The sequence below is a fragment of the Lontra canadensis genome, unplaced genomic scaffold (assembly GCF_010015895.1).
Source record: "Lontra canadensis isolate GAN:19392208 unplaced genomic scaffold, GSC_riverotter_1.0 scaffold6, whole genome shotgun sequence".
In the NCBI taxonomy this organism is placed as follows: Eukaryota; Metazoa; Chordata; class Mammalia; order Carnivora; family Mustelidae; genus Lontra; species Lontra canadensis.
Window position 1 is genome coordinate 321,217 of NW_022631000.1, and position 26,385 is coordinate 347,601.

Sequence of the window (26,385 nt, forward strand, 5' to 3'; positions counted from 1 at the left end):
AATATATATATTAAAATGTGTTTAATATTTTGATAGATGTTAAGTACCTATCACTGAATTGTTTTCCACTTTTCCAGATAAATTTCTCCATTGGATGTCTCAAATTTCTTAGTTTATTTTATTATTTTTTTTAATTTTATTTATTTGTTTGTCAGAGAGAAGGGGAGGCACACAATCAGGGGAAGAAGCAGGCAGAGAGAGGAAGAAGCAGGTTCTCCCCGCCGGACCTGGTTCCAGGACCATGGGATCATGACCTGAGCCAAAGCTGGATGCTTAATGGACTGAGGCACCCAGGCATCCCTCAAATTTTTTAGCTTTAAAAGTAATGATTATTTCTTACATTGACCAGAACAAGTGAAAAGCAGTTTAATTTTGATTTTTAAATTAAATTAAAAATTTTTTTTTCACGCCAAAAGGGTTTTTTATTTAAGACCCCACAGACTGAAGCCCTGGAATTGGTAAGGTCACTTTTGATGGCCACTGCTGCCCGGCCAGGTGGAAAGCTCCCGGCAGGTAGCACAGGTGTTTATGTGTAAGGCAGAAAAATCCAGCTTTCCCCACACAGGAAAACATACAAGTACATTTATAATTCCTACCTGGAGAGGAGTAAGCATAATGCAAATAACTCAACTTTTCTTCCTGACAAGTTTCATCTACTCCTTACTTTTAAAGTGAGCCTGGTGGTGGGTATTAAGGAGGGTACATATTGCATGGAGCACTGGGTGTTGTACATAAACAATGAAACTTGGAACATTGAATCAAAAACTAATGATGTATTTTATGGTGACTAACATAGCACAATAAAAAAATAAATAAATAAATCTAGTGACAATAAATAAATAAAGTGACCACTACTCATTTGTCCATTTTTCTGATCGCTTGTTTTAATGTCTTTGGGATGATTTTAACTGATTTACTAAATACCTAATGTTCAGACAACACTTACGAGGTTACAGAACTCTTTCTCACACATTATCTCACAGTAATTTGGAGAAGTTCACATTACTCATTCTAGTTTCCAAATGAGGTAACTTAAGAGTAGAGTCTGTGTGACTTTCCCTAGATCACAGAGGGATGACTGGTCCGTCTGCTGCTGGATAGAATGGGAATATTTTAAAAGGTTTCAGAAATGATCAGTATGCATTTAAGGGACTCCTGGTGTCTGGTTGAAAAAGGAAAATTTGGGGGAAGGACAGACAATACAGACTTATATTTGAGTCTCTGCCATATTTTTTTGGTGTGTTGCCCTTTATTGGTCTTACTTTCATTTCATTTTTGTTTTTGTTTTCCCTCTGAAAGAAAACTAGAGGGTTATTTTTCCTCACAAGCTTCACAGCCCTGCCGGGGAGAGCAACTAATTCCCACGACTTCCTGACAGTGGCCTGGGGCCCCTATTCAGAGAAACAAGAGAGAGAATGATAGCACAAGATGCCCCTCCAGCAGCAGAGACACATCGGAAGGTGGGTCCCAGGAAGCTTTTCCCAGAACTGTCCCATTGCTTCATTCTCATTGGGACTAAAGTCAATTGTTAAAGCCACAACCCTGTGTACTGTCTTCATGAGCACCTAGAAAATATGGCCTGGGTTAGCAAAGCTTCTTCCTACTGTGAAATGCTTTATCAGAAATGGTGGTTCAAGACAGGCCTGGAGCAACATAAAGAGTTTTTTCAAGAGAGAGGGGGGCAGGGCCATTGGAGGACGGGTTATCTGGAGCCCAAGATGCCCCAAGAGCCTACTAATAAGCGGTTCTTGGCCACCAAAAAAGGTGAGAAGTTGCACCCAATCCTAGAAATATGAACTTGTGGCCTGATGGCACCTTTGGAGTCTCTTTAGTTTTTAGTGTAAGATGTAAGAAAAAAAAGGATGAAGAGAAGTTTCAAAGATTAGGAAAAATGGAAAGGGAGCACATACAGAGGAAAAGAAAGGTAAGTGGAGGGTAAAGGTAAAGATAAAAGATAAAGGTAAAGAGAGGGCTCTAGCAGTGTGACACTTTGTTTTTTATATGTCAACTTGGCTGTGCTACTGTGCCCACATAGGTGGTCAAAAATTATTCTGGATGTTTCCATGAGGGTATTTTTCAATAAGATTAACACTGAAATCAGTGAACTTTGAGCAAAGCAGATTGCCTTCCGTGATGTGGGTGGGCTTTCTCCAATCTTCTGAAGGCCCAAAGAGAACAAAATACCCACCAGCCCCGAGCAAGAGGAAAATCTGCAGTCGTTGGCCTTCGTTTGGACTTGAACTGTAGCATTGGCTCTTTCCTAGGTCTCCAGTCTGTGGGATTAAGATTTTGGACTTGCCAGCCTCCATAACCACATGAGGCTATTCCTTAAAATAGATCTCTGTGTACACATATATACCTTGATGGATGGAAATATATCTATATCTATCTATCGATCCATCCCATATACATCCTACTCGTTTGATTTCTCTGGAAACCCCTGACTAATACAAGTTGTAATCCTCAGACTACAAGAAAGAAATTTGAAGCTGGTGAACAAAAACCAGGGATACAACACTAAGAAGACAAACTGTGGCTCTGGCAACATACAGTTACAGAATGCAGTCTTGGCTTCTTAATTTTTTAGCATTAGTGCTAACTTTTCTTACTTCTAATTGAATTCATCCCATCCTATTTTATGTGTGATTATAAATCACCTTAATTCTTTTTTAGGATACATTAGAAGTATCATAAGTAAACAGATTGTCATTATTTGAAGCAATTATGTAAGGCTAGATTTTGATTTCCACATATAAGGAAGGGACACATTAATTATCCAAATCAAAGAAGAAATGATGAAGAGATACAGGTGATAAATCCCCAGAATTTAAAAAGATGTTCAATGAAAGCCCAAGTGTGTGTGCAAGGGAAAAATATTGTAATAACAGAAAAGAAAGTATTGAAATTAATCCAGAGGATAAAACATCAAGTCACAGAGATATGATAATGAACTAAAAACTCTACATTAAAAAAAAATAAAAGATGAGTTACAAAAAAGGGAAAATGAGTTTGTTTTAGGATACCCACCTAAATTTTTATGAGATTTATGTAACTAAAAATATTTTATAATGAGAGAAAATTGAAGGGTTCAAGGAAAAGAAATATGAGTAGAGAAAATGTCAAACAGTGAAAACATTTGCTATATTGTCTTTGTATATACTCATTTCAAATGTGTATACTCTAACATATTTTTCTGAATTGATAATAACTGATGTACAATTTCATCCTATGCCAATAAGAGGAGTCTGAGGCATATATGACTTTATGTAAAATGATAGCAAGGCACTGAAAAATTATGAGGAACAAATAACAGTGAAAGAATGTCCCACCACAGAAGTATAGTAAGAATGAGAGGACTCTACCCCAACTGCCCACATAAGAACCTGGCCAGGGTGCAAACCTAACCATGTATCAACACTGAAAAAAAGCCTAAAGACTTAGGAAGATGTGTTCTTCAGCTTCGAACTCATTTTTCCTCAACAGAAAATATCCTTCAGTCTCATCTCTTTGCTCACCTGTGCTGTATCTCATACCAGTCTGACCATGAAGTAACAATATTGTGGTGGCTTCCCACAGATTGTGTGACCATCTGGGGAGGAGGCCAGATATTTTCTCTAATACTTGGGTTGGCTTATCCCCTCCACAGAGCTTCCTCTAATTTGGTGGGAATCAAAGGGGAGCATGAAGGGTTGTGGGTTTTTGTTCTTTAATTGGGTAACTTTCCTTTCATTTCCCCATTCTAAGGATTGCCAAGGAAACCATGTTGAGGTTTTGCAGCCATTGGTAACAGGCCCTTCAAGTGTCACTAAAATATAATTTGAAGAAAACAAGAAGGAAAGCTATAAAAACTGGAATTTTTTTAGGTTTCTTTCTTTACAAACACGATATGCTCAAGTTCCTCTACAACTCATGAGATGTCTCTGTGGTTGAACCAGAAAGCTATTGCCTTTAGAAAACATAACCCAGAAACTGTGGTCAACTTGGTAGTTGGTCATTAATTTCAGTGTAACTGCTAAACGCCCAAGCTAAAACCCTAAAGAGGTCACATATCTGGGGCATTGTCCAGCACCCACCCTCTGAAATAACCTTCCCCATATACCTTGCTGGGTGTGAAAGCTGTGACTATACAGTTTGAATTTTACGAACAGTGGTTTTACTTACTAGCATGTATAGAAAAGATACTTGAGTGCTGCACAGAAAGTTCTACAAATCCTGAAGAGTTATTAGAATCTGTGAAATAATTCTTTCTTCTACCACATCTGATCTCTTAAAGAAATATTTAGAACATAACTTGAATTTAATTTATCTTAACAGGGAGGGTAAAAACAGGAAGAACTCTTTAAAAACATTGATTAAGTAATGACAACTCATGATAAAAAATTAATGTAACAGAATGGAAAGTTCTTTCTGATAAGAAACACCTACATGATGGAAAAATACGCATGAAGAAAATAATGTTTTGGGGCACCTGGGTGGCTCAGTCGTTAAGTGTCTGCCTTCAGCTCCGGTCATGATCCCAGAGTCCTGGGATCAAGCCTTGCGTCGGGCTCCCCACTCAGTCGGAAGCCTGCTTCTCCCTCTCCCACTCCCCCTGCTTGTGTTCCCTCTCTCACTGTTTCTCTCTTTGTCAAATAAACAAATAAAATCTTTTTAAAAATTAAAAAAAAAGAAAAAAGAAAATGATGTCTTGAGACCCTAAAAAATCCATGTTTTTTAAAATATTTATATTACTCTAATAAATGCCTGCAGTTAAAAAAATCAAATACAAATAAGGCTTATAATGAAAAGCAACCATTTTCTATCCCATTTCTATCTACCCCAGTCCTGCTCTCCAAAAGCAATGACTTTTAAATCTTTTAGGTCCATCTTCTTTTACCTCCATATTTCTAAATAATAAATTTAATCTCTTACCTGTCTGAAGACATTAATACTACAGGTCTGTTGTTTTGTTGTCTCTGCTTATTTCTATCTCTCTCTTTCTCATATTTGGAGATTTTCCCAAAAGTCTGATGATCCATTCCTCTAAAGAGGCACTAAAAACTGGGTTGGGTGCTCTGGGGGTGAAGAGATGGGTGTGCAGAAATGGGGGCATGCAAAGGAAAGAGCTAATAATTTTGTGGTAAAACGCCAAAGCTCCCACTGGTTTTTTTTTTTTTTTTTTTTCCTTTAGATCTGTTCCAGAAAATAGTTTTCTAGAAAACAGCCCTTGAATATCCTGCCCAGCTGGAAGCTGAACTCCCTTGGAGAAAGAGAGTGAGCAATGGTTTTGAGTCCACAATCAGTAGCACGCTTTCCAAAAACCCATTTTCAGTCCCAGCCTATCCCCTGCCTTTGAAAGTCTTCAATACTAGGGAGAAATATAAACATAAAATTAAAGGGGAAACATCAGTATACAAAATTATATACCCAGTATGATTTACCTATATTCAAACATGCATGAAATAGCTAGAGAGAAATACAGCAAATGAGTAGTTTTGACTATTTCTGAGTAGTGTATAAAGTGTGATGATTATTTGCTTCTTGATACTTTTGTTTATTTTCCAAAATGTCCACCAAGTATAAACATTAATTTAAATATTAGGGAAAAAAATATTCAGTTTTTTTAAAAAACACATATCAAGATGTCAACAAGAAAACCCACCAAATTGCATGTTGGTATCAGAGTAAAAAGTTTCTCAGCTCCTAGCTTAAAAGATTTACAACTAAATTTTTAATATTTCTTTACATTTAGAAAATCTGAGTAGTATGTTAAGAAATATTCTACTGATATGTCGAAATATTGAAATGGCCATTTGAGAACTTGGAAGCCCTGTTAAGTCCTGACTCTATCTTTCTCCCCACTCCCCACTCACAATTTGTGTAGTCATTGGGTTTTCATTAGTTTTATCACCTAAAAACAGCCAAGGTGAAAATCACAGCCTGGGGAGTATACTCAATAGTATTGTAATAATGTTACATGGTGAAAGACGGGGACTATGCTTTGTGTTGAGCACTAAATAACATACAGAACTATTGAATCAGTGTGCTATACACCTGAAACTAACATTGTATGTCAACTACACTTCAAAAATAAAAAAAAGTCTACAGTCTAGCTTTGTAGCTTCTGAATTTTATACAAATGAAATCATACTGTATGTCTTAATCTACAGGGTTGTTTTTTTGTTTGTTTTGCTCCATATTATGCTTGCGGGTTTTGTGGGTAATTCTGGTATTTATATTTCTATTCTAGTGAATACCTGTATTATTACATCTTTATTTAGCATCTTAGTTCTTCATTTCTTTAGACAGTATCCATTAGTTTCCTCTAAAATCAGTGAGAAATTAGCATATTTACATTTCCTCCCCTGTAACTCCAGCCGGAAGTTAAGCCGTATCATTTGTACGTTTTCTTCCTTTGATTTATCCATATAGTCTGCTTTCTGATTTCTCCACATTCATTTTTAGTCCTTAAAAGTAAAATCGTACACCATTTATATGGACAAGAAAATTTTGAAATTTTTTGATCATGTGCTACTAACTTTGTACCCTTGAAATATCCTTGCTTATTTGTAAATTAAATATATGCATCAATGTACCCATTTATTATGGACAAATGATTAATTACACACAAAAGTAGAACTTTTGAAAGGATAAAAATGTTATCTTTCTTCACTGAATTCCCATGCACATGCATCCTGATTTAGATGAACAGTCTTCAGTCCTTTCAGGGTAATGTATCCTTTTAGGAGTCAAATTAGCATTATGAACTCTAAGAAAAATGCACACATTTCAACGTGATGTCAGGCAAATCACAACTCAGGAACTTCCTAGGAATTCAACGTTTTTGGGATTATTGACATTGCCCACTCCAGAATCTCTGTAATGAAGAGGAAAATGAAACATAGTGGGGCCATTTGTCAAGATATAAGCACGATAGAATAACCCTGCTTGATTAAACATGTAATAACGTGTTTAGTTAATCTCTCCAACAGTACCATAGTTGAACGAAGGAGAGATCCCAAGCAGTTCTCTTCTCTCCTTCCTCCCTCTCCTTTTCTGTCATGTTTTCCCTCTCTCATGTCCCTCCTCTTCCCCTCCCTTGTCTCACCCTCCTTGTTCACTTCTCATTTTCTCTTCCCTCTCCTCCTGCCTTTCAAAAAGCCCCCAAAACCCAGGATTAGATTTTCTTCAACAAATGTGCTCCACCTACTGGTACCTTAAAGAGTTTCATATTTAAACACAATTTGAGAAACCAGAAACACTATCAGATATGTAGATGGAAATGATTTTATTACCTAACTTTTAATACCTCAGAAGATCTTGGTAATTTATGGACTAAGATCCTTTCTAAAAATCTAAACTTAATACCTGATTTATCAAACATATCCATACAGAGCATGTGTTTTTTTAATATCCTCTCATGTAGAAGCTCAGCTATTGTAATGTTTTGGGTTTTGGGGGGTTTGGTTTTTTTAATTTTTACTTATTTGAGAAAGAGAGAAATCACAAGTAGGCAGAGAGAGAGGGGGAAGCTGGCTCCCTACTGAGCAGAGAGCCCGAAATGGGGCTCGATCCCAGGATCCCGAGATCATGACCTGAGCCGAAGGCAGAGGCTTAACCCTCTGAGCCACCCAGGCACCCCAGCTATTGTAATGTTTTAAAACTTATCACAATCATATCCAACTTGTCTCTTCAAAAAAAAAAAAAAAAAAAAAGATATATTTATTTATTTTAGAGAGGGAGAATGTGAGCAGGGAGAGGGGCAAAAGAAGTGGGAAAGGGAGGGAATCTCAGACAGCCTCTTTGCTGAACATGGAGTTGGATGAGGGGTTCAGTCCCAGGACCCTGAGATCACGAGCTGACCTGAAATCAAGAGTTGGTTGCATAATGGACTCAGGCTCCCAGGCACCTCCCCCAACTTGTCCCTTTTGATGTCCTGCTTCTCTATTCCATTGGCTCAGGGAGATGCTTCTCATCTTCCTTCTCTGACCCCTCTTCCCAAGCTAATTTTTCTGCCCCCAGTTCAGTCTCTGACTTTTCTTTCTTACTATACTGCATGAACATCCTTGCATGACTCACCTTCTTCCACTTGTTCAGTTATTGCCTTTACACCAATAATTGGTAAATATTTGTTTCTGGATTGAACTTCTCTCCTGAGCCTTAGACTCGCATCTCTAAATACCAGCTTGCAGGCATGTCAAGCTCATCCAAACTGTTCTCCTCTCTTTTGTTCAGGACATCGAACCTTGTCCACTTATCCACTGCGATTGAACAAGTCACCCCAAATTTAATGACCTAAAACAGCAACCATTTTATTATGTTCACAGCTTCTCTGAGTCAAAGATTATGACACAGCAGGGCTGGCTTGTCTCTGTTCCACATACAAGGGCGTCAGCTGAGAAGACTATCTTGCTGTTAAAAGATATTGTATTTGCCTCACATTACCAAAACGGTGGAGGAGGAGAGGGAGGTAAAGATGAAAAGAGGCTCTTGTTGTTTCCTAGAAACATTCACATTATTTTTAAGTATCACATTCATGTTAAATAGCATATAAGATCAAGTTCATAACAAAGAATAAAAACTACTTCCTGCAGAAGTTAATCTGTACTGATATAATTTAAAATGTTCTTTTGAACACACTTAAAAATTTTTAAGATTTTATTTGTCAGAGAGAGAGAATATGTACTGAAATCTTTATCTTAATTTTTAAATATTTCATGTATTTGTCAGAGAGAGAGAGCACAAGCAGGGGAGCAGCAGGCAGGCGAAGCAGGCTCCCTGCTGAGCAGAGAGCCCCATGAGGGACTTCTTCCCAGACCCTGGGATCATAATCTGAGCCAAAGGCGGACACTTAACCAACTGAGCCACCCAAGCATCCCTCTACTGAAGTTTTAAAAGAAACTACAACTTTAGCTATAAGCAACTGATAAGTTAGCTTGAAATTTTGCATATTAAACTTATTTGAAGGATGTAAAACAGCAGACATGGAACATTCTGAAAGCCTCAGGCTGCCTCATTAAATCAGAAAAGGAAAGCAACTTGACCAACCTGCATTTTTAATTTATAGATGCATTATTCTCTTGCTGTTAAACAGGCCTCCAACTGGTGCAACTTTATTTATAAACTTTAGTTTGATACTTCCCTATCCATTCATAAGCAAATGTGTCCATGACAGAGTTGATGTTGCAACTCTAATGGAGGACAAAGCCAATGTGCTTTCCCAGATGACTGTATTTATGTCAACTCCTTGAAACCATGATGGATTAAACTGTGTCAATTTCTATATTCAAGCATGCTTTGAAGTATGAATGGAATTAATAGGTGAAGCATTCTTTATTTTTTTTTATTAACATATAATATATTATTAGCCCCAAGGGTACACGTCTGTGAATCGCCAGATTTACACTTCACAGCACTCACCATAGCCCATACCTTCCCCAATGTCCATAATAATAGGCGAAGCATTCTTTAAAATGCTGATTACTGATTCATGAGTTTAACTTCTAGACTCAAAACCAAGTACATTGATTGGAAGGTGAAATGTAGTTTAATTACCTTGCTCTGCTGGTCTGCTAGTGTGTATCTGGTATTAACCGACCCTTAGAAACAGGTCTGTGATGTTTTTTCCTTGTATAGCCTATGACTTGGTTTCAGGTAACAATACTAGATTTAGTCAACTATTTGTAAATGTCTAAGCTTCACTAACTTAAAGGTGCTAATTTAGCTTTATTATGAAATTGGAATTTTACAAGTATGTTTCTTTAGGAAGGAGATCAACTTTTTAAAATGTGGAATTTCAAATACACAGTAGTTATGTCAGGGATAATACAATACAACCCTGAAAACCATTTCTAAACAGGTTTTAAGAGATGTATACTTCTCTTAAGGGGAACTTCTGTCTTCACAGACTAGGAATAAGACGGTTATATAGAAAGCCAAACAATACTAAGCTTGATCACACAATATACTGCAGAACAGTGTTGGAAGACACAAGGGTTAACAAGTCATTCACAAGAGAGCTGGCATTATAAATAAAGACCCACCTTGGATATCGGGGAGTAACCGTAGTGTACATTAAATGATTAAGTACATACAGACTGTGATGACAGCAATACAAAAGATGACATGCAGAGGGGTAGAAGAGATTGACTCCAAGCAAGGTTTCTTGGAAATCTGAACTGGGCATGGAAGGATGGACAGAAGCATAAGAGATTCTAAGCAGAGGTGGCAGCAGCCTGACCACAGGCCAGATGGGAGAGGGTTAGGAAATGTTCAGCAACATGATGAGTGGTGGTCATGAGGTCTGAATGTAGAAGGAAGGGCAGAAAAGCAAGGGCAGAGTCAAATGGTAGACTGCTTTGAATGTTGGGTTGAGTTTAGTATCTTTTCTATAGAAGGGGGATTCTTAGAATACTTGAGGAAGGCAGTGATAATGGGAATTAGGGAAGTTCTTCTGAAGGGAGAGAATGGAGTCAAACTGGCCAGAAACAGGTAGGACATTGAAGAAGTCCAAGTAAGAGGGAGTGTGGGACCAAGGTAGAGTGGTGGCAATGAACTGAAGATTGGGAAATCAAGAAACATTGCAAAGGTATACTCAACAGGATCTGACTAGGGCCATGAAAGAGGGAAAGTATCAGATTTACTTTGTGGTTCTGGGATCTATTTCCCTTCCCTTCGAATCTGGAGCTGGTCTTAGTGATTCACTGGGAACCAATGCAGTTTGGAGGAAGTGATACTACATCACCTCTCTGGGACTACATCAGAAGGCAACCATGACACCTCTGCCTTGTTTGCTGGAATACGTGTTCTGAGCCACCTGAAGGCACTGTGGTCCACAGTCCTGAGTCCCGAGCTGAACCTAGCCTTCGAGTTGTCCTAGCCTGGGCATAGAGGTGTCAGATGATTCCTGGCTTGATGAACTGTAACAGGAAAAGACACATAGAAGGATAAACCATAAAGGAATAGATTATTCGGCCTTCTTATATGGCACTCTTTAGCATACAGAAGTTTTTATCTCATTAAACACTCAGCTGTGTGGGTGGGTAAGCTGAGTACAGTGATGATATAAAGCAGTGGTTAGAAATTTGCTCCAAAGCATTTACATGCTATCCCCCAAATCCCCACCCCTATGACCAATAATAATATATTATAAAAAATAATAAATATATAAAAATAAATATAAAAATATAATAAATATATTTTATATATATGCATGTATAAGACACGGGCAGTTAGGTGTTCAGGACATTAGGAGGTATACCCTGGGTGTCTAGTAGACTCAGAATAAACATCAATATGAATTTAAAAGAGAAATTCATTCTGAGTAAGAGTAGAATGATCTTTTCTTCAATAGTTACTCAACTCTTTTCTTTTTCCCCATAGTTCTCACCTGTAAGAGAAATACATGGTTACTGAGAATATGAAAAACTGATACTCTGAAATTCTGAAATTTCATCTCAGTCCAATGCCCAGACCTGACAGCCCTAAACACAATTAATTATACTAGCAGAACTATAAACCACGAAACTTTTTATTGTAAAAACTGAGGTTTATTTGAACATTTGTTCCTATATGCCTGTATTTTTTCATTTAATCAGCTTTATTGAAGTATAAATGACATATACAATAAAATTCCATGATTTTAAGTGCCAAGGTCAAAGAGTTTTGATATATGTAAACAATCTGGTAACCACCACCACAATCAATATATAGAATATTTCCATCCCCTCAAAATATTCTTTCATTTCCTTCCACAATCAATTCCCAGTCCTAGCCCTAGCAACCACAGACTCGCTTTCTCTTATTTGAATTTTGGCTTTTCTAGGTTTTCACATAGCATAGTCATACAGGAAGTCCTCTTTTGTGTTTGGCTTCTTTCACTTGGCATAATGCCATTTTGCTATTTGCCCAAGTACTTGTTCCTTTTCACTAATAAGTAGTATTTTCACATACTAATATATCATCACCTGTTTATCCAGTCATCTGGTAATGGGCATTTCTGTTGTTTCTAAGTTTCAGCTACTGTCAATAAAGCTGCTATGGAAATCTGAGTGCAAAACTTATATTTTTTGTGGGTAAAATGCCTAGAAATGAGGAACGATGGTTTTAGTCCTAAAAAATATTTATTTTCTCTATATCAATTATCCTTTAAAAAATGAAAAATACAAACCTTTCTTAGCCATATTTCATAATAAAATTTACCAGCAGATCTGTGGTAAGACAGTTGAAGAGTTCATACATTTTCCAGCCCTAAAGAGTCACACACAATCACATACATTTAACATATTCCAAGATAAGGCTTAATAATATGTAGGAAGATACTAATCCTTACAAACTTCAATATATTATATCAAATAAAATACACTCAAAATAATAAAATAAAGAAATACACTCACACTATTATGTGAACAAAGAAGCCACACTAAGGATTCTGTTGTGATTTTTCTCTTAAGGGTAAAGAGCTACAGCATCTCTAATTTAACGAGAGAACAATTTTAATTAGTCCACCTTCCAAAGAAATAAATTTATAAAATGGCTACATGCTTCTCACACTAGTTATGTTGACTTTAATTAACAAAGGAAAATATTTCTCATTTACCAAATGAGAAATATTTCCTAACCCCTGGATTGTTCTTAGTCTAAACTTCCATATAGAAAAGTCTGGAATAGGAAATTTTAAATATCAGACTCCAAGGTTATAAGCTTTCACATTCAAAAGTGCAGAGAATCCAACATTAAGAAATTATAGTTCTTCAAAAATCAGAACCACATCTTAGAAGCCCCTTATTTAAGCAACAGGGATGTCACTTCAGAGTTAACTATAGGGAATCATTGAATTGTAACACATGCAGAGATTAAGAAAGCTTCAAGTGTTCCTAAATATCATTATAAAATGAACATTTTACAATATTATGGTCTCTAGAGAAAGACATATAAAGATTATGATCAACGAAACTGTAGTGACAACAAAATAAAAATTTTACCTTCCTTTCAAGCTGATTTCTAAACATATTAAGCCTTAACCTCACTGAATTAATGAAAATAAAATTTATCCAAGAGATTTTTGTGGCAGACACTGGAACTTTAACAAATACATGAAACGAAAATATCATGAGAAGTTTCCTGACACAAACTATAATTAGATTCCCTTAGCTCAACACTGGGAAACTCAATTTCATATTTTGTAAACGAGTCATATGAAATGATTCTAAAAGTATAAATGAGTTTTATATCAACCAATTGATGCTGACAAGCTGCCATATCACCACCTGTCACACGCAGCTTCCAATGGAAACTTGTAGTACTTGAAATACATGTCAGCATCTGCCAAGGAAGCAGGCTGCGGAGTGGAGACTGGAGCTCTAAGACACAGGTTACGAACCGCCACACAATGGCAAGGCCGCCAGCCCAAGGAACGGGGCACACAGTCTGTGTCCTCCCCAAGCCCCGGGAAGGCCGCTCGTGTGCATCAGCGTACCCAGTCTCTCGGATGGCGCAGAACTTCCAGAATTTCTGCTTCTTTGGAGTTCTCTGGGGGTGAATGCATGTATTCCCACCTACAAAGGTCCAAAACAAAAGCAAAACATGTAATGATAAAAACTATAATGAACAATACATATGCCTCTACTTAAAACAGATGAAAAATGAAATTCTAAGAGTAAAAAATGTCTTATACCTCCTTGTCTCCAATGCACCTAATATGCCTTTTACCCAACAGCCTTTTTAAAAATAGGTGCTGCTATAACAAATAGCATGGAGGACAAGGGGAGATGGAGAGGAGAAGGGAGTTGAGGGAAATTGGAAGGGGAGATGAACCATGAGAGACTATGGACTCTGAAAAACAATCTGAAGGGTTTGAAGGGGCGGGGGGTGGGAGGTTGGGGGAACCAGGTGGTGGGTATTAGAGAGCGCACAGATTGCATGCAGCACTGGGTGTGGTGCAAAAACAATGAAAACTGTTACGCTGAAAAGAAATAAAAAATTTAAAAAAAAACTTAAAAAAAAAATAAAAATAGGTGCTGCTAAAGAAACAAAGTATTTTAACAATTCCTGACCATTCTTTGGCTAACATTAATATCTTGGAGACAAAATACACTTTTACTATAAACTAGGGTATCATAACACGTAGAACCTCCAATGATCCGTGGGCAAACTTTATTTTTATCTTAATACTTATGTATTTATTTTAATGTGTTACCTTCTATTTATGGCAACAATAATCAGTTTGCCTTTTTAAATAAATTCTCAGAAAAAATAAAAAGAGTATAAAATTTAAGTAATACATCAGGTAATATACAAATATAGTCAAAATGGTTAAGCTATAGCGTGAAGTCTGGCAGACAATGGTTTAGATCAGGCATCAGCAAACTTTTCCTATAAAGGCTCACATAATAGATAACTTTAATTTAGGCTTTGTGGGGCCACACAGTCTCTTGCACATTCTTTTTTGTTTGTTTTTAATAATCTTTTAAAAATACAAAATTCATTCTTAGCTCAAGGACTGCACAAAGACACATCACGAGCGAACCTGGATTCATCCTACAGCTTAAAGTCTGCACACCCTTGGTACAGGTTATAAGAAGCCAAAAGTGACCTGTCATGGTAACTATTTAAATGAGCAAGGGATTGATTTATAATCCACCCATACCTGCAGCTTAGAATGTACCTTAAAATTAGGGGCCTGATTAGTAGTAATCAGAAGATGACTGGAGGCCTTCAAGCCTTATCTCTACTTTTTATTCACATCTCGTCTCCAGGGTGGCAGAACACCTAGCAGTGATGTACATGAACTTTCAGCTAAAGACATGAGACCCCAAGATCAGAGGTTATACAAGGACAGAGCCAATGTCTTTCAGAAGGCAGGCACAACGACAGAAGGCACTAATTTCACCGGCTAGATCTGGACCGCAGAGTGAGGCAAGGCACTCTTCCAGTGCCATCTAAAGTCCATTCATATTTGGACATTTACACTCACAGGAAAAAGAAGATATTAGCTCTTACAAAACAAGCACATAATTTTTCTTTTTTTATGGTCTTTTCTATTTCAGTCTGGACACACATCATTTTCACTTTCTTACAGCCAAAAAGTCAACCTAACTGCACCAACATAAATATATCTGTCTTTAAAACTCCCCCCATAGGGGTGCCTGGGTGGCTCAGTCAGTTAAACATCTGACTCTTGATCTCAGTTCAGGTCTTGATTTCAGGGTTGTGAGTTCAAGGCCTCTCTTGGGCTCCACGCTGGGCTAGGAGCCTACTAAAAAAACTCCCCCCAGCCACAGATCCAATTAACCTTTATGGAAGCTCACCACAGCAACATACAGAGCAAAAAGAGAATGCCAAGCACCGGCAATAATCCCTCATCTTTCAAACAAGCTTGATACTTCATACTGGACAGTAAGACTTTTCCTCACAAATGCTAACAATTTCTAACAAAATTAAGTTGGAAAACCTGATATGCTCAAATAAATTTCCTTTGCCCATAAATCTTCCTAGAAAATCACCAAGTAGGCAAGGATGTCACCATCCACTCTATCTTCTCACTCCCTCTATCCTTTTCCAGCTGTTACCTACAAAGCCATGTCAATCATCCAGTCATTCATTCTTTAACAATAACAAAAAGAAATTAAAATTACTTTCCTTATTATTTGACTGTGACTTTATTATAAAATCAGCGAAGTCAAAACCAATGAAATCTTAGGTAAGACATCTGCCGTGTTCACGTTCATGTTTTGTAGGGGTTAGTAGACCAAGTGGAGGGATAATTATGATGGGTTACTCTTACCGAGCAGTTAGAGGTAAAGACATCAAGATGCTTTCAATCCTGGATCCTGGAGTGAAGAGGCCAAACTTTGTACCCCGATCATATAGCAGGTTAAATTCTACATACCTGACATAAAGACAACATTAAAGGCAAGTTGAATAAAATATTTCTTAAGATTAGCCCATAATGAATACTCCAAGGGGGAATGGGGGGATCCTTCCTGCCCACTGCCCCCACCCCCAATCAGCTGGAACAGGCACGGGAACACCAGTCTACAGCCAGTTGTCTTCTCCATCTGGACATGCATAAATAAAAGGGTATTCTACCCAACAAACAATAGGATATAGATTCGGCCCCAACACAGGGCAGTTAGCAAAACAAGAAGGTTATGTTGTCCAATAAATAAACAGAATGGACACAAAGCTGAGGATTTTAAGGCACAAAAACAATTAAGAAAAAGAAATGGCACCCTTTATCAGGATAGAACAGTTCTTTCTGTCCTTCCCCTATAGTCTGAGATGTTTCAGAAGACTTCATTTCACCACCTGTAATTTCCACATGCTAAGATATAAAACCTTCGTTATTGAAAGGCAACTAAGCTAATGGCCATCTATTCATAATTACTAATATATTCTAGATATTTCCTTTTCTCAAAGTAGTTAATAGCACTGATAAGCAGTCATACAATTCAGTCTTCCTGCAGATTAGTGGCAATCATGATAATAAGCAGTGGCTGAGCTGCAGTGCTCAATTTTATTCTGCTAAGAAAAATATCCTTAGCATCAACTAAAACTTGGTTCAAATATATTTGTTTTCCATTAACTGCCCCGGCGTCAGATCTAAACTCTGTCTAGCTTAAAAATCTCTGCCTTTAACATCATGGGATCTTTTGAAAAAGGTCGTTTAAACTTCAAAGATAATTTTTACTACTCAAATGAAATTAGAATGACCCATAAAGCTGAAAATTCAATGAACACTCCCCCTTTTAGACCATTTCCCAGCTCATTCAGAAACTGTTCTCTCGGTCTAAACTTCCCTCACATAGTCTTGTTTACCCACTGATTCATCTTTCATCACACCTGGTGAAAGATATCCTCTAGAATCGCACAGCACTTGAATTTTTAGAAAACACCCTTCTGTGTGCAAACTTGCCAAAATCCCTGAGAAAATTTAAATAAATTATATCCATGGATCCCTTTCTAGTCCTCTGTATTGATTCATCACAAATTGAATTTTGTGTATTAGTAACTATTTAATACCTTCTTATACCTGTTCCAAAAGATAATATAAAGCAAAACTTCTCAATTTCTTCCTGAGACCATAGGAAAGAATTTCAGCCTTCAGCCACCTTTTTTACCCCTGATGCTGCCTTTCTAAAACATATTTAAGGGATGGCTGTGATTCTCCAGTTTGTATGGATATCTCTTTCAAAGGCCCTTGTATGGAACTCCCTGAATAAATTTTCTGTAAGGATCCCTGTACCGCTTTCCTTTTCTGAGTGAAGAATGCCTCTCTGACTCCTACCAGGTTTTACTTAGATCTGATCTTCCTGTTCCTTCTCATACATTTATCCTGAGGTGCCTGCAAACCATGAACCTTAGTCATTCCCTTCAATTTAACAGATGCCTAAATTTTATCCTGTTTCCCTTTCCTAAAATACAACAAAGGGACAATAAGTTAAAGACCTTTAGTTTCTGGGGTGCCTGACTGGCTTACTCGGTAGAGCATGCGATTCTCGATCTAGTGGTTGTGAGTTTGAGACCCACGTTGGGCGTAGAGAGTACTAACATATATATTCTATACACACATACAGTACATAAATACATACGATCCATCAATCCATCACTCAATCAGGGAATCTCCTATTTGGGGTGGAAGGAAGTACAGCCAAGTGTAACCTGTGAAGGGTACAGGTAGGATAACAAGTGCCGTGTGTAAGAAGGTGAAGACAACACTGACAACAGTAGTGAAGAGCTGCAGTTATCTGAAGACCCAGAGGTTAATGCCATCTTAAGGCCCAGAGATAAGGGTGGTAGAAGGAGATTCTCTGTGAGAAACAGTCATAAAAACCAAAACCAATACAAAAAACAAACACCAAAGAGAACACAAAACATGATTCTGCTATCTAAGAAGTTTTAAGGTTTCACCTAATTCATATTCACAAAACCTGTCAGCTTTGCATATAAAATCCTACGCAACACTAGGAACACTGCCCTTTCTAGAGGTTTTTTTTTTTTTAATATAAATTTTCACTGGATTTTTTTTTTACTTTATTGACATATAACTGTTATATTAGTTTCAGGTGTACAACATAATGATTCAACAATTCTGTACATCACTTCATGCTCATCACTGAAAGTGGACTCTTAATCCCCTTCAGCCTATTTCACCCATCCCCCACACCTCCCCACTGGTAACCACGAGTTTGTTCTCTGTATTTGAGTCTAGGTTTGTTTGTTTGTTTGTTTCTGGCTCAGTAGGTAGAGCATGAGACTCTTGAACCAGGGGTTGTGAGTTTGAGCCCCACTTCAGGTTTAGAGAGTACTAACATATATACATACACACATACACACAGTAAGTAAACTCCTATTTCGGGCAGAAGGAAGTGTCTAACATATTGGTTGGCACACAGTAAGGACTTCATAAATAGTTAATATTGTCATTAAGTATAAATAATTTCTGAAGTGATTATGTCCATTATAATGACTTCCATGAAATCTTAAAGATGGATGGAAAAGTGTGGGATTCCAAATTTATAAAGCAGCAAAAACATTAAATGATGCTCATATCTTGGCATAAGGCTAGAAGGCACTGCTAGAAGACTAAAAGAAATCAGCCCAATTAAATCAGCAAGTACCACACATGGCTGCTATGAGTCTCTAATGTACAGACAGATGAAATAAATTTTGCTCTTTTTTTTTTTAAAGGTTTTCCTTTATTTGAGAGAGAGAGCATGGGGGTGGGGGGAGCGGGGAAAAGGCAGAGGGAGCTGGAGAAGCAGACTCCCCACTGAGCCGGGAGCCCAATGCAGGGCTCGATGCCAGGACCTGGAGATCATGACCGAGCCCAAGACACACGCTTACCCACCTAGGCGCCCCAACTTTGCTCTTTTTACAATACTACTTTGCACAATTTTTATCATTTAATATTCATCTAGTTACACAAAGCAGTTCAGGATAGTATTAACACAACTCTAAGAAAATATCTGCCCAAGACAACACACCACACACGATTATTCCAACTGCCCCACTTCCCCTGCCAGTTATGCAATGAGATGATCTAGGCTCCTGCTGCTCACTCACCGTCCTCTCCGGAGCTGCTGCCACAGCTTCTCCTGGGGCGTGAATGAGTCATCATGGTGCTTTTTCACAAGAGGAATGTAAGAAGGAACAACGGCCTGGGCGCAGCTCTGTACAAAGCGAAACACTTCCTCCTTGGATGGAGAGTCAAGGTCATCAAAAAAGATGCCCCCAATGCCCCTCCTCTCCCCACGATGGACGATAAAGAAGTAATCATCACACCTGGAAAACACAGCAAGGCCATAACAAGGATCAAAGGGGGAAAAAAAAGGACATGAGAATCAATGTGAGCATTGCAGCTTAGAGTGCTATCCTTGACTAAGGCCAACACGGTGTCCTTACTTTCTGTCCAACTATGAAAATAAAACTATGCTTTTAGATTTCCTGCAATTAGCACCCACGTAGAAAATGCTTATGCTTTTATCTGCAAAGCAAGTAAGGAATTTAACACATGTCTATCGAAAGGACTCTAAAAACTTTAGTGAAAAAGGAACAAAGAGCCCAGTATTAATAGTGTATTTCTTAAAACAAGGGATATTGCTGCCCTTGGCAACACTGGTGCTTTTGCAAGAGGCAAGACGGGAATCCTCTACCAAGAACACCAACCAGGTCTGTGTCTGGGCACTGACCCTTCAGCTCTCCAGCAGTTCTTTATTCACCAAGGAAAGGTATTGTAAATAATCCCTAAGGTCCCTTTCAGCAATAAAATGGGAAGGCTCTAGAACATGCAGGACTGAGGGAGGGGTTGGTGGAAGGAGATATTCAGAGAACACCTACACACATATGAAAGGTTCCCTGTGAACCAGCACATCAAACTAGCCATCTGGTCTTGAGTCTTCCCCCTCTCTATGCCTACTAGCACAGGTTTCTAAAATGTTAGATTTGTAAGAATAGTTTACATTGTAGAAATAGCTTGTTAGACGATCTCTAGAAGAATAAGGGTATGTAAAGAGAAAAACCTGTGCAAGCAAAAATAGAAGTTATTCAAAAGGTTCTATTAAAAACTGCCTTAATAAAAAAATATAGCCTTAATAGCTTAAAAAAAAAAAAGGCAGCAGCTGCAAATTCCTAGAGCTGATGCACTGGCCTAATTCACTTTGACTGTGACTTGTTACTTTCCTTCACATGCGCATTTTATTAACACAGTTTAAGGACATCCTGAGCAAGGTTGTGAAGTTAGCTTTAACCAAATCACTGTTTCAAAAGCTCCATGAGATTACAAAATTAAGAAATGTGCTAAATACTTATACTGGAAACTTCTCTTTAATTAGTCTGGTTCCTAGATATCACAGTAACTAATGTCCCTCAGATGGAGTCATCTCAATAATAGCAGTAAGAAAAAACAAACAAAAAAGACAACGTCACCCATACCAGTCCTCTCCCTGGAAGGATCCTGATTTGTGAGAGAAAAAAAAAAACCTTCCTCACACATCCAAGCTTTCATGTCTATATAGTTTTCAGTGGTAATATCAATCAGGAGAATGGGTCTTTCCTGAGGAATTTAAAGCTGAACTCCAAATCTTACATAAATTATCAAGATTCCACAGTTATTAGCTCTAAAAGCAAAGCAAAACCATCCCCCCCCCCAAAAAAAAAAACACCAAAACCTCTACTGTCCTTCCTTTTTTAAGAATGCCCATTAGCTCTAAGCAGAGTTGGGTACTTTACTCTTATTCCAAACAACTAATCCTAGACTCCATTTCACATCTACCAAATATCCTGGATCTCCTCACAACTCATTTGTTTCCCTCTCCTTTATCATTAGAGTTTCTTTAATAGAGTTTCCAATCCCACTCTTCTCCTTGTCCAAAGCATCTGGTATATTTGCATATTTCCCTAATAGTTCTCCAACCCTTCCCATATCCTAATATTCCCATGGCAACCACAGTTCTCATCTGGGATGAGAAGTTAATATCCCACAGGAGGATTAAAAAGTTTCTAATTCTGAGGTATAGATCATGTTGAAATTTATATCCTAAATCATTTGGGGTCAAAAAAGATGCTACTACCCAATTTTTATTACAGATATCCAAGTATTTCTAACTAAATAACTTCATAAAACCATTTCAAACTGGTATCCCATTTCCAGTGGGCAAAAAAAACAGATGAACCTTCTGGGGCACCTGGGTGGCACAGTGGGTTAGGCCTCTGCCTTCAGCTCAGGTCCTGATCTCAGGGTCCTGGGATCGAGCCCTGCATTGGGCTTTCTGCTCAGTGGGGAGCCTGCTTCCCCCCTCTTTCTCTGCCTGCCTCTCTGCCTACTTGTGATCTCTCTCTCTGTCAAATAAATAAATAAAATCTTAAAAAAAAAAAAAAAAACAGATGAAACTTCAAAGCTAAAAAAGTATTTAGATCCCTTCGGGATCTACAGAAGGAAGCAATGAAATATATTTGAGGTGTCATGACAATATTTTTACCCACCATTTCTTAAATTTAGGGTAGAGATCGGGACCATGCTTGTCACAAGCCTCCTTTAGAGTTCTGTGAAAATGGATAGCATCCTCTTGGTTCAAGTATGTTGGAGTAAGGTCACATCCACCACCAAACCACCACTGCTTGTTACCTACAAAATCAAGACATGAGACTCTCATGCAGGCTTTGGACTCCGAGATGTAGCACACTACTCACTGTATTTGCAAACCAAATTGATCAGCTTAGTTTGTTAAACATGAAATGGGTGACAATCAAAAAATATTTAACTACATTTAGCTCCAGATGGCCAGTAAAGCCTAGGCAGGAAAAAAAAGGTAAAAGCAGAAAGAAAAAGAAGTAGGAAATTAAAAAGTGAGAGTAGAACCGGGAGGAAAAGGACATACATGGCAGTAAATGATGGAACATCACGTGAGTGGACTCCGGCTACGTATCAAATTCCGTGAGGAGTGTAAGATGCCTCTGCTAGGGCACAATTTAAAAAACAAAGGCAAGATAAGCAAATCTCTGGCCCAAGCACTGACAGATTATAAAACTGCCCAGGAGATCCTGATGTTCCCTGTAATAAAAACCACTGTCCCCCTCCCCTTAGCCCAGAAAGGGTAAAAGCACTTGCAGAGGGACACACCCTACCACCTGAGACTATTTCACATGCTTAGTTGGGTCTGTAAGTTGTCAGGACCAGTTACCAACTTGTAATATTAAAAGGCTGAACCACACCAAATGTCTTCAAGATGCAAGTTAAATACACGGACTTCAAATGCCATCACCTGCAGAGATTCCCACAGCCCCAGAGAGGTCCTGCACAGATGCTCTGCCAGGTGGGAACACCTGGCCCGGCTAACTGCAGACAGGGGCTGGAACCACATGTCCATAAAGAGGCACAATCAACTCCACTCTATCTTAAGCCCACTGACAATGTGCCATGTGCTGGTGACCAGTGAAGCAATTACTTTGGAAGATGTTTTCCAAGAGCAAGTTCTCCATTTCAATGTAACCTTGTACATAGGTTTTCCTGTGGATTTCCTAAGGATTCCCTTTCCTGTGCAAAGAACCCTGAGTGCACTCTGAGTCTGAAATTCACTAAATCATTCCCTCTGTGTGGAGGAAATACAGGGACGTCAGAGACCAGTCAATACTGTTTTCTCCTTTCACCTCTAGAGCATAATCCATTGTGCCTGCCAAGGAATCAGGCTTCATCTGCCTCCTGAAAAACCTAGTTAAGATTTATAAAATCTTTCTCATTTAGATGATACGCTCTAGCTTGTTTTAAGATACATATTCTGCACAACAGTATTTTGCACAGCTGCAGGGATGCTTACCATCGGCTTCTTCTATTTCAAAGTATCTGTAGTTGAAATGGATAGTAGGAGCATGAGGATTCTTGGGGTGGATCACAGAGCTCACACCCATAGCAGAAAATGGCAATTTACCTGGAAAGTAAAACACAGAGTGAGCATCAATCAGCCGGCTTGATTAACTTCAAGATAGTTTTGGGATCGATTGTCAAAAGCCGCTTTTTGTCTCTTAAAAAAATTTTTTTTAAAAAAGGGAATGTGAACATGCTTCTCTGGCACAAGCACCTAAATGGGTTTTTACAGCAGCACTATTTATTTTACAAATAAAACTTGTGGGGGCAAGATTTGCAAGGACTGTGACAGGCTGTGGATACTGTCAGATTTACCATCTTTAGTCTTCAGAATTTTTCCTCGGCTTCTCATTTGTTTTGCTGCTTCCTCAGAAAGATTCCCATGAACAACAGAAATGCTCACCCCAGCCTTTTCAAAAACATGCCCATCTTGAAGTACACAGCTGATGCCACCACCTCCTGTTTACAGAAACAGAAAATGAGGAGAGAGTATAAGGGTCGATGCAATATCCAAAAGAACCCTCATGTGAAGGTGTGGAGTTAGGAGTAATTTTCTCCCTGTAGTTTCCAAATCTTCTACATTATCGGTATATTTGTAATTTTTAAGTACAATAACTTTAGATAATCAGCTTAGCTTGATGACATTGCTACTGATAGTGGGCAAATACTGTATTTCCCCCACATCGCTAAACTGAGGATTTCTTCCTCATCTAAAATAAATCACACGAATATTTTCCCTTCAACTACTGTTCAGAATGGCATCCACTCATTATGATATATGAGAGAAGGCTGAGGTTAAAAACAGGTACGGGTATGTCTGAGGAATGTTCTATTATTATGAATTTAAGAGCTCCATATCATTTCAATTGTTTTTTCTGTGTGTTGTTTACCATTTAATTTTGTTCACAGGCAATTAAAAAAAAAAGTAAGACACTAGAGTTACCACCACAGCAACTGTTTCTCAGAAGTACCTATTTGTCTTGTTTCATCCCTAAGAATTTTTAGAGCTGGATGGGAAGTAAGATGATCCAGCACAAACCCTGCCCCCACACCCCACCCACCTCTCCACACATTTCAAATGAGAAAAGGAGGCCCAGAAAGATAAGACAACTTATCCATGATTACACAGCTGGCAAGGCTTTCTTGCCACAATTTGTCTATGTATCAGACAATATTTTAAGCACTTCATTCTTCACCCTCATGTATTATTTCTAATCTCATTTCACAGATGAGGAAACAGAGGCGCACAAAATAATTAAGTAACTTCTGAAGGTCACACTAGCTATTCTATTACTTGAGGTTGTGGTCCGGCTCAATGGTCTTCACTTGAAAACATGACAAGATGGAAAACACTTCAAAGACCATATTTAACTTCATTTCACATAGATGTGGTTGTATCAAAGCTCAGAATCTGCTAATGAGAACTGCTACAGTAGGCCTACCTAAGAAGTCAGGAATTCTTCAAGTTTATGACCAAGATGTGGAGTTTCACTCCATAGGCAATAAGATGGTCATGAATAGGGGCACCTGGGTGGCTCAGTGGGTTAAGCCTCTGCTTTCAGCTCAGGTCATGATCTCAGGGTCCTGGGATCGAGTCCCACGTCGGGCTCTCTGCTCATCAGGGAACCTGCTTTCTCCTCTCTCTCTGCCTGCCTCTCTGCCTACTTGTGATCTCTCTCTGTCAAATAAATAAATAAAATCTTAAAAAAAAAAAAAAGATGGTCATGAATACATGATTCTATAAAAACAGGGTTTTTCATTATTGAAGTATTATTGACATATAATATTATATTAGTTTCAGGTGTACAATGCAATGATTCATTATTTGTATACATTGCAAAATAAGTCTAGTTACCCCCATCACAGTTACAAAATTCTTTTTACAATGAGAATTTTCAAGATCTATTCTCTTAGCAACCTTAAAGCATGCAATACAATATTTTTGACTATAGTCACCATGCTGTACATTACATCCTCATGACATCTTTATTTTGTAACTGGAGTTTGTACCTCTTGATCCCCTTCACTCATTTTGCCCATTCCTCTCACCCCCTCTTTCTGACAATCACCGATCTGAAGAAATTTTTTTTGGTTTGTTTGTTTGCTTGTTTTTTCTAGACAGTGAGAGAGATCATGAAAGAGAAGGTCAGAGGGAGAAGCAGACTCCCCGTGGAACTGGGAGCACCATGCGGAACTCGATCCCTAGACTCCGGGACCATGACCCGACCTGAAGGCAGTTGCTTAACCCAGGTGCCCCAAGAAATGGGTTTTAATACTTAAGTTTTTTGCCATTGAAAAGAAAGATTTTCCTAGCAGGAAATCTGATGCATGCATTTGGAAGAATTACCGACAAGCCCAATATTTCTTATGCAACTTGACAAAAAGACACACTAACACAATTATACCCGCTGGAGGAATCTGGCCAGATATTGAGCAAATAGGAGGCAAGTTCATCTTTCCATCTCTACAGGAAGAGAAAGGGTAAAATGCACCCAAAGAAACAGATGAAATGTGGTTAAGATCGATGCTCAGTTACAACTTTGGACATCCAAGCTTGCTGGCTAAATATAACCGTAGGACTTCTAGAAAAATGCCATTATAAAAATCTCATAGATTTTGAAATGTACAGTTTTAGAGTGATCAAAGATCTGCATCCAGGCGTCTGATGACCCTTTTAGTATCCATCTTTCTAAAGGAGTCCCTTCTAACCTAGCAGCCGCTCTTGTAGGTACCTCTTTCCTACTCTATTCTCATTTTCTGCCAGCAACCTAAAGTCGACCTCTAATTCCCATCTCCACCTCCCCCTAGGGACCTCCTCACCTTCCTTCCTCTCCCACCGGTCCACGGAGAAGCGCGCGCCCCCGTCTACCTGTGCCAGCGCCTGGCACACCTGGGCCTGGGTCTCCAGGATCAGCAACTCCATCTTGGTCTTCATGTCGCTCGGCCTCCCCCGCAGCTCGCGCAGGTCGGTCACCGGTGGGGCCATAAAGCAGCTGCAGCGGCGGGTCAGCTCATCGTCGTCCTCCTCCGGCCTCCCGGACGAAGGGCTCCGCGCCCCCGTGCTCCTGGACGCCATCTCCGCCCGTTCTACGTGCCCGAAGGCGGCGGCGGCGAGCCCCGCCAGGCCGACCAGCCCCGCCAGCGCCGTGGTCAGCCCAGTCCCCAGCCGGGGGCCTCCTCCCGCCGTCGGGATGTGCCCCAAACCCCGGCACTGCTCGGTGCCAGCCGCACCCGGGGGCCGGCAGATGCGTGCGGCCGCACAGCGCCGGGGCCAAGCGCACAGCCCTCTGCGACCGCCCCGCGACGCTCGCCAGCAGGAGCCCGCGCTCAGCCTGCCCAAGTGCAAAGCCATGCTCCCGCGCTGTCACCCCGGCGATGCTTACGTCCCGGAGACCGGCCCCTGAGCTCCCTGGAGGTCCCAAGCCGGCGAACCGCTCCGGGAGGGGGAGCCTTTGGTGAAGAAGAGCTACTACCGGGTCGGCTCCCGGGCGGCCTGCAGGAGGCGGCGGGGGGGGGGGGGGGGGGGGGGGGGGGGGGGGGGGGGG

At 39.3% G+C, this 26,385-nt stretch overlaps 1 protein-coding gene and 1 pseudogene across 1 annotated transcript; one reads left to right on the top strand and one right to left on the bottom strand.

Annotated features, from left to right (window-relative positions):
- Positions 1-11,506: 11,506 nt before the first annotated feature.
- CPOX (coproporphyrinogen oxidase) lies at positions 11,507-26,299 on the bottom strand. Its single transcript, XM_032852010.1, has 7 exons — positions 25,661-26,299; positions 23,156-23,299; positions 22,794-22,904; positions 21,463-21,604; positions 19,045-19,263; positions 15,764-15,868; positions 11,507-13,535 (listed from the first exon to the last, which is right to left on the bottom strand). The coding sequence occupies exons 1-7, from the start codon at positions 26,190-26,192 to the stop codon at positions 13,448-13,450; spliced, it is 1,341 nt and encodes a 446-aa protein (XP_032707901.1). The 5' UTR covers positions 26,193-26,299; the 3' UTR covers positions 11,507-13,447.
- LOC116864746 overlaps positions 26,216-26,385 on the top strand; it is a 28,643-nt pseudogene continuing 28,473 nt past the window's right edge.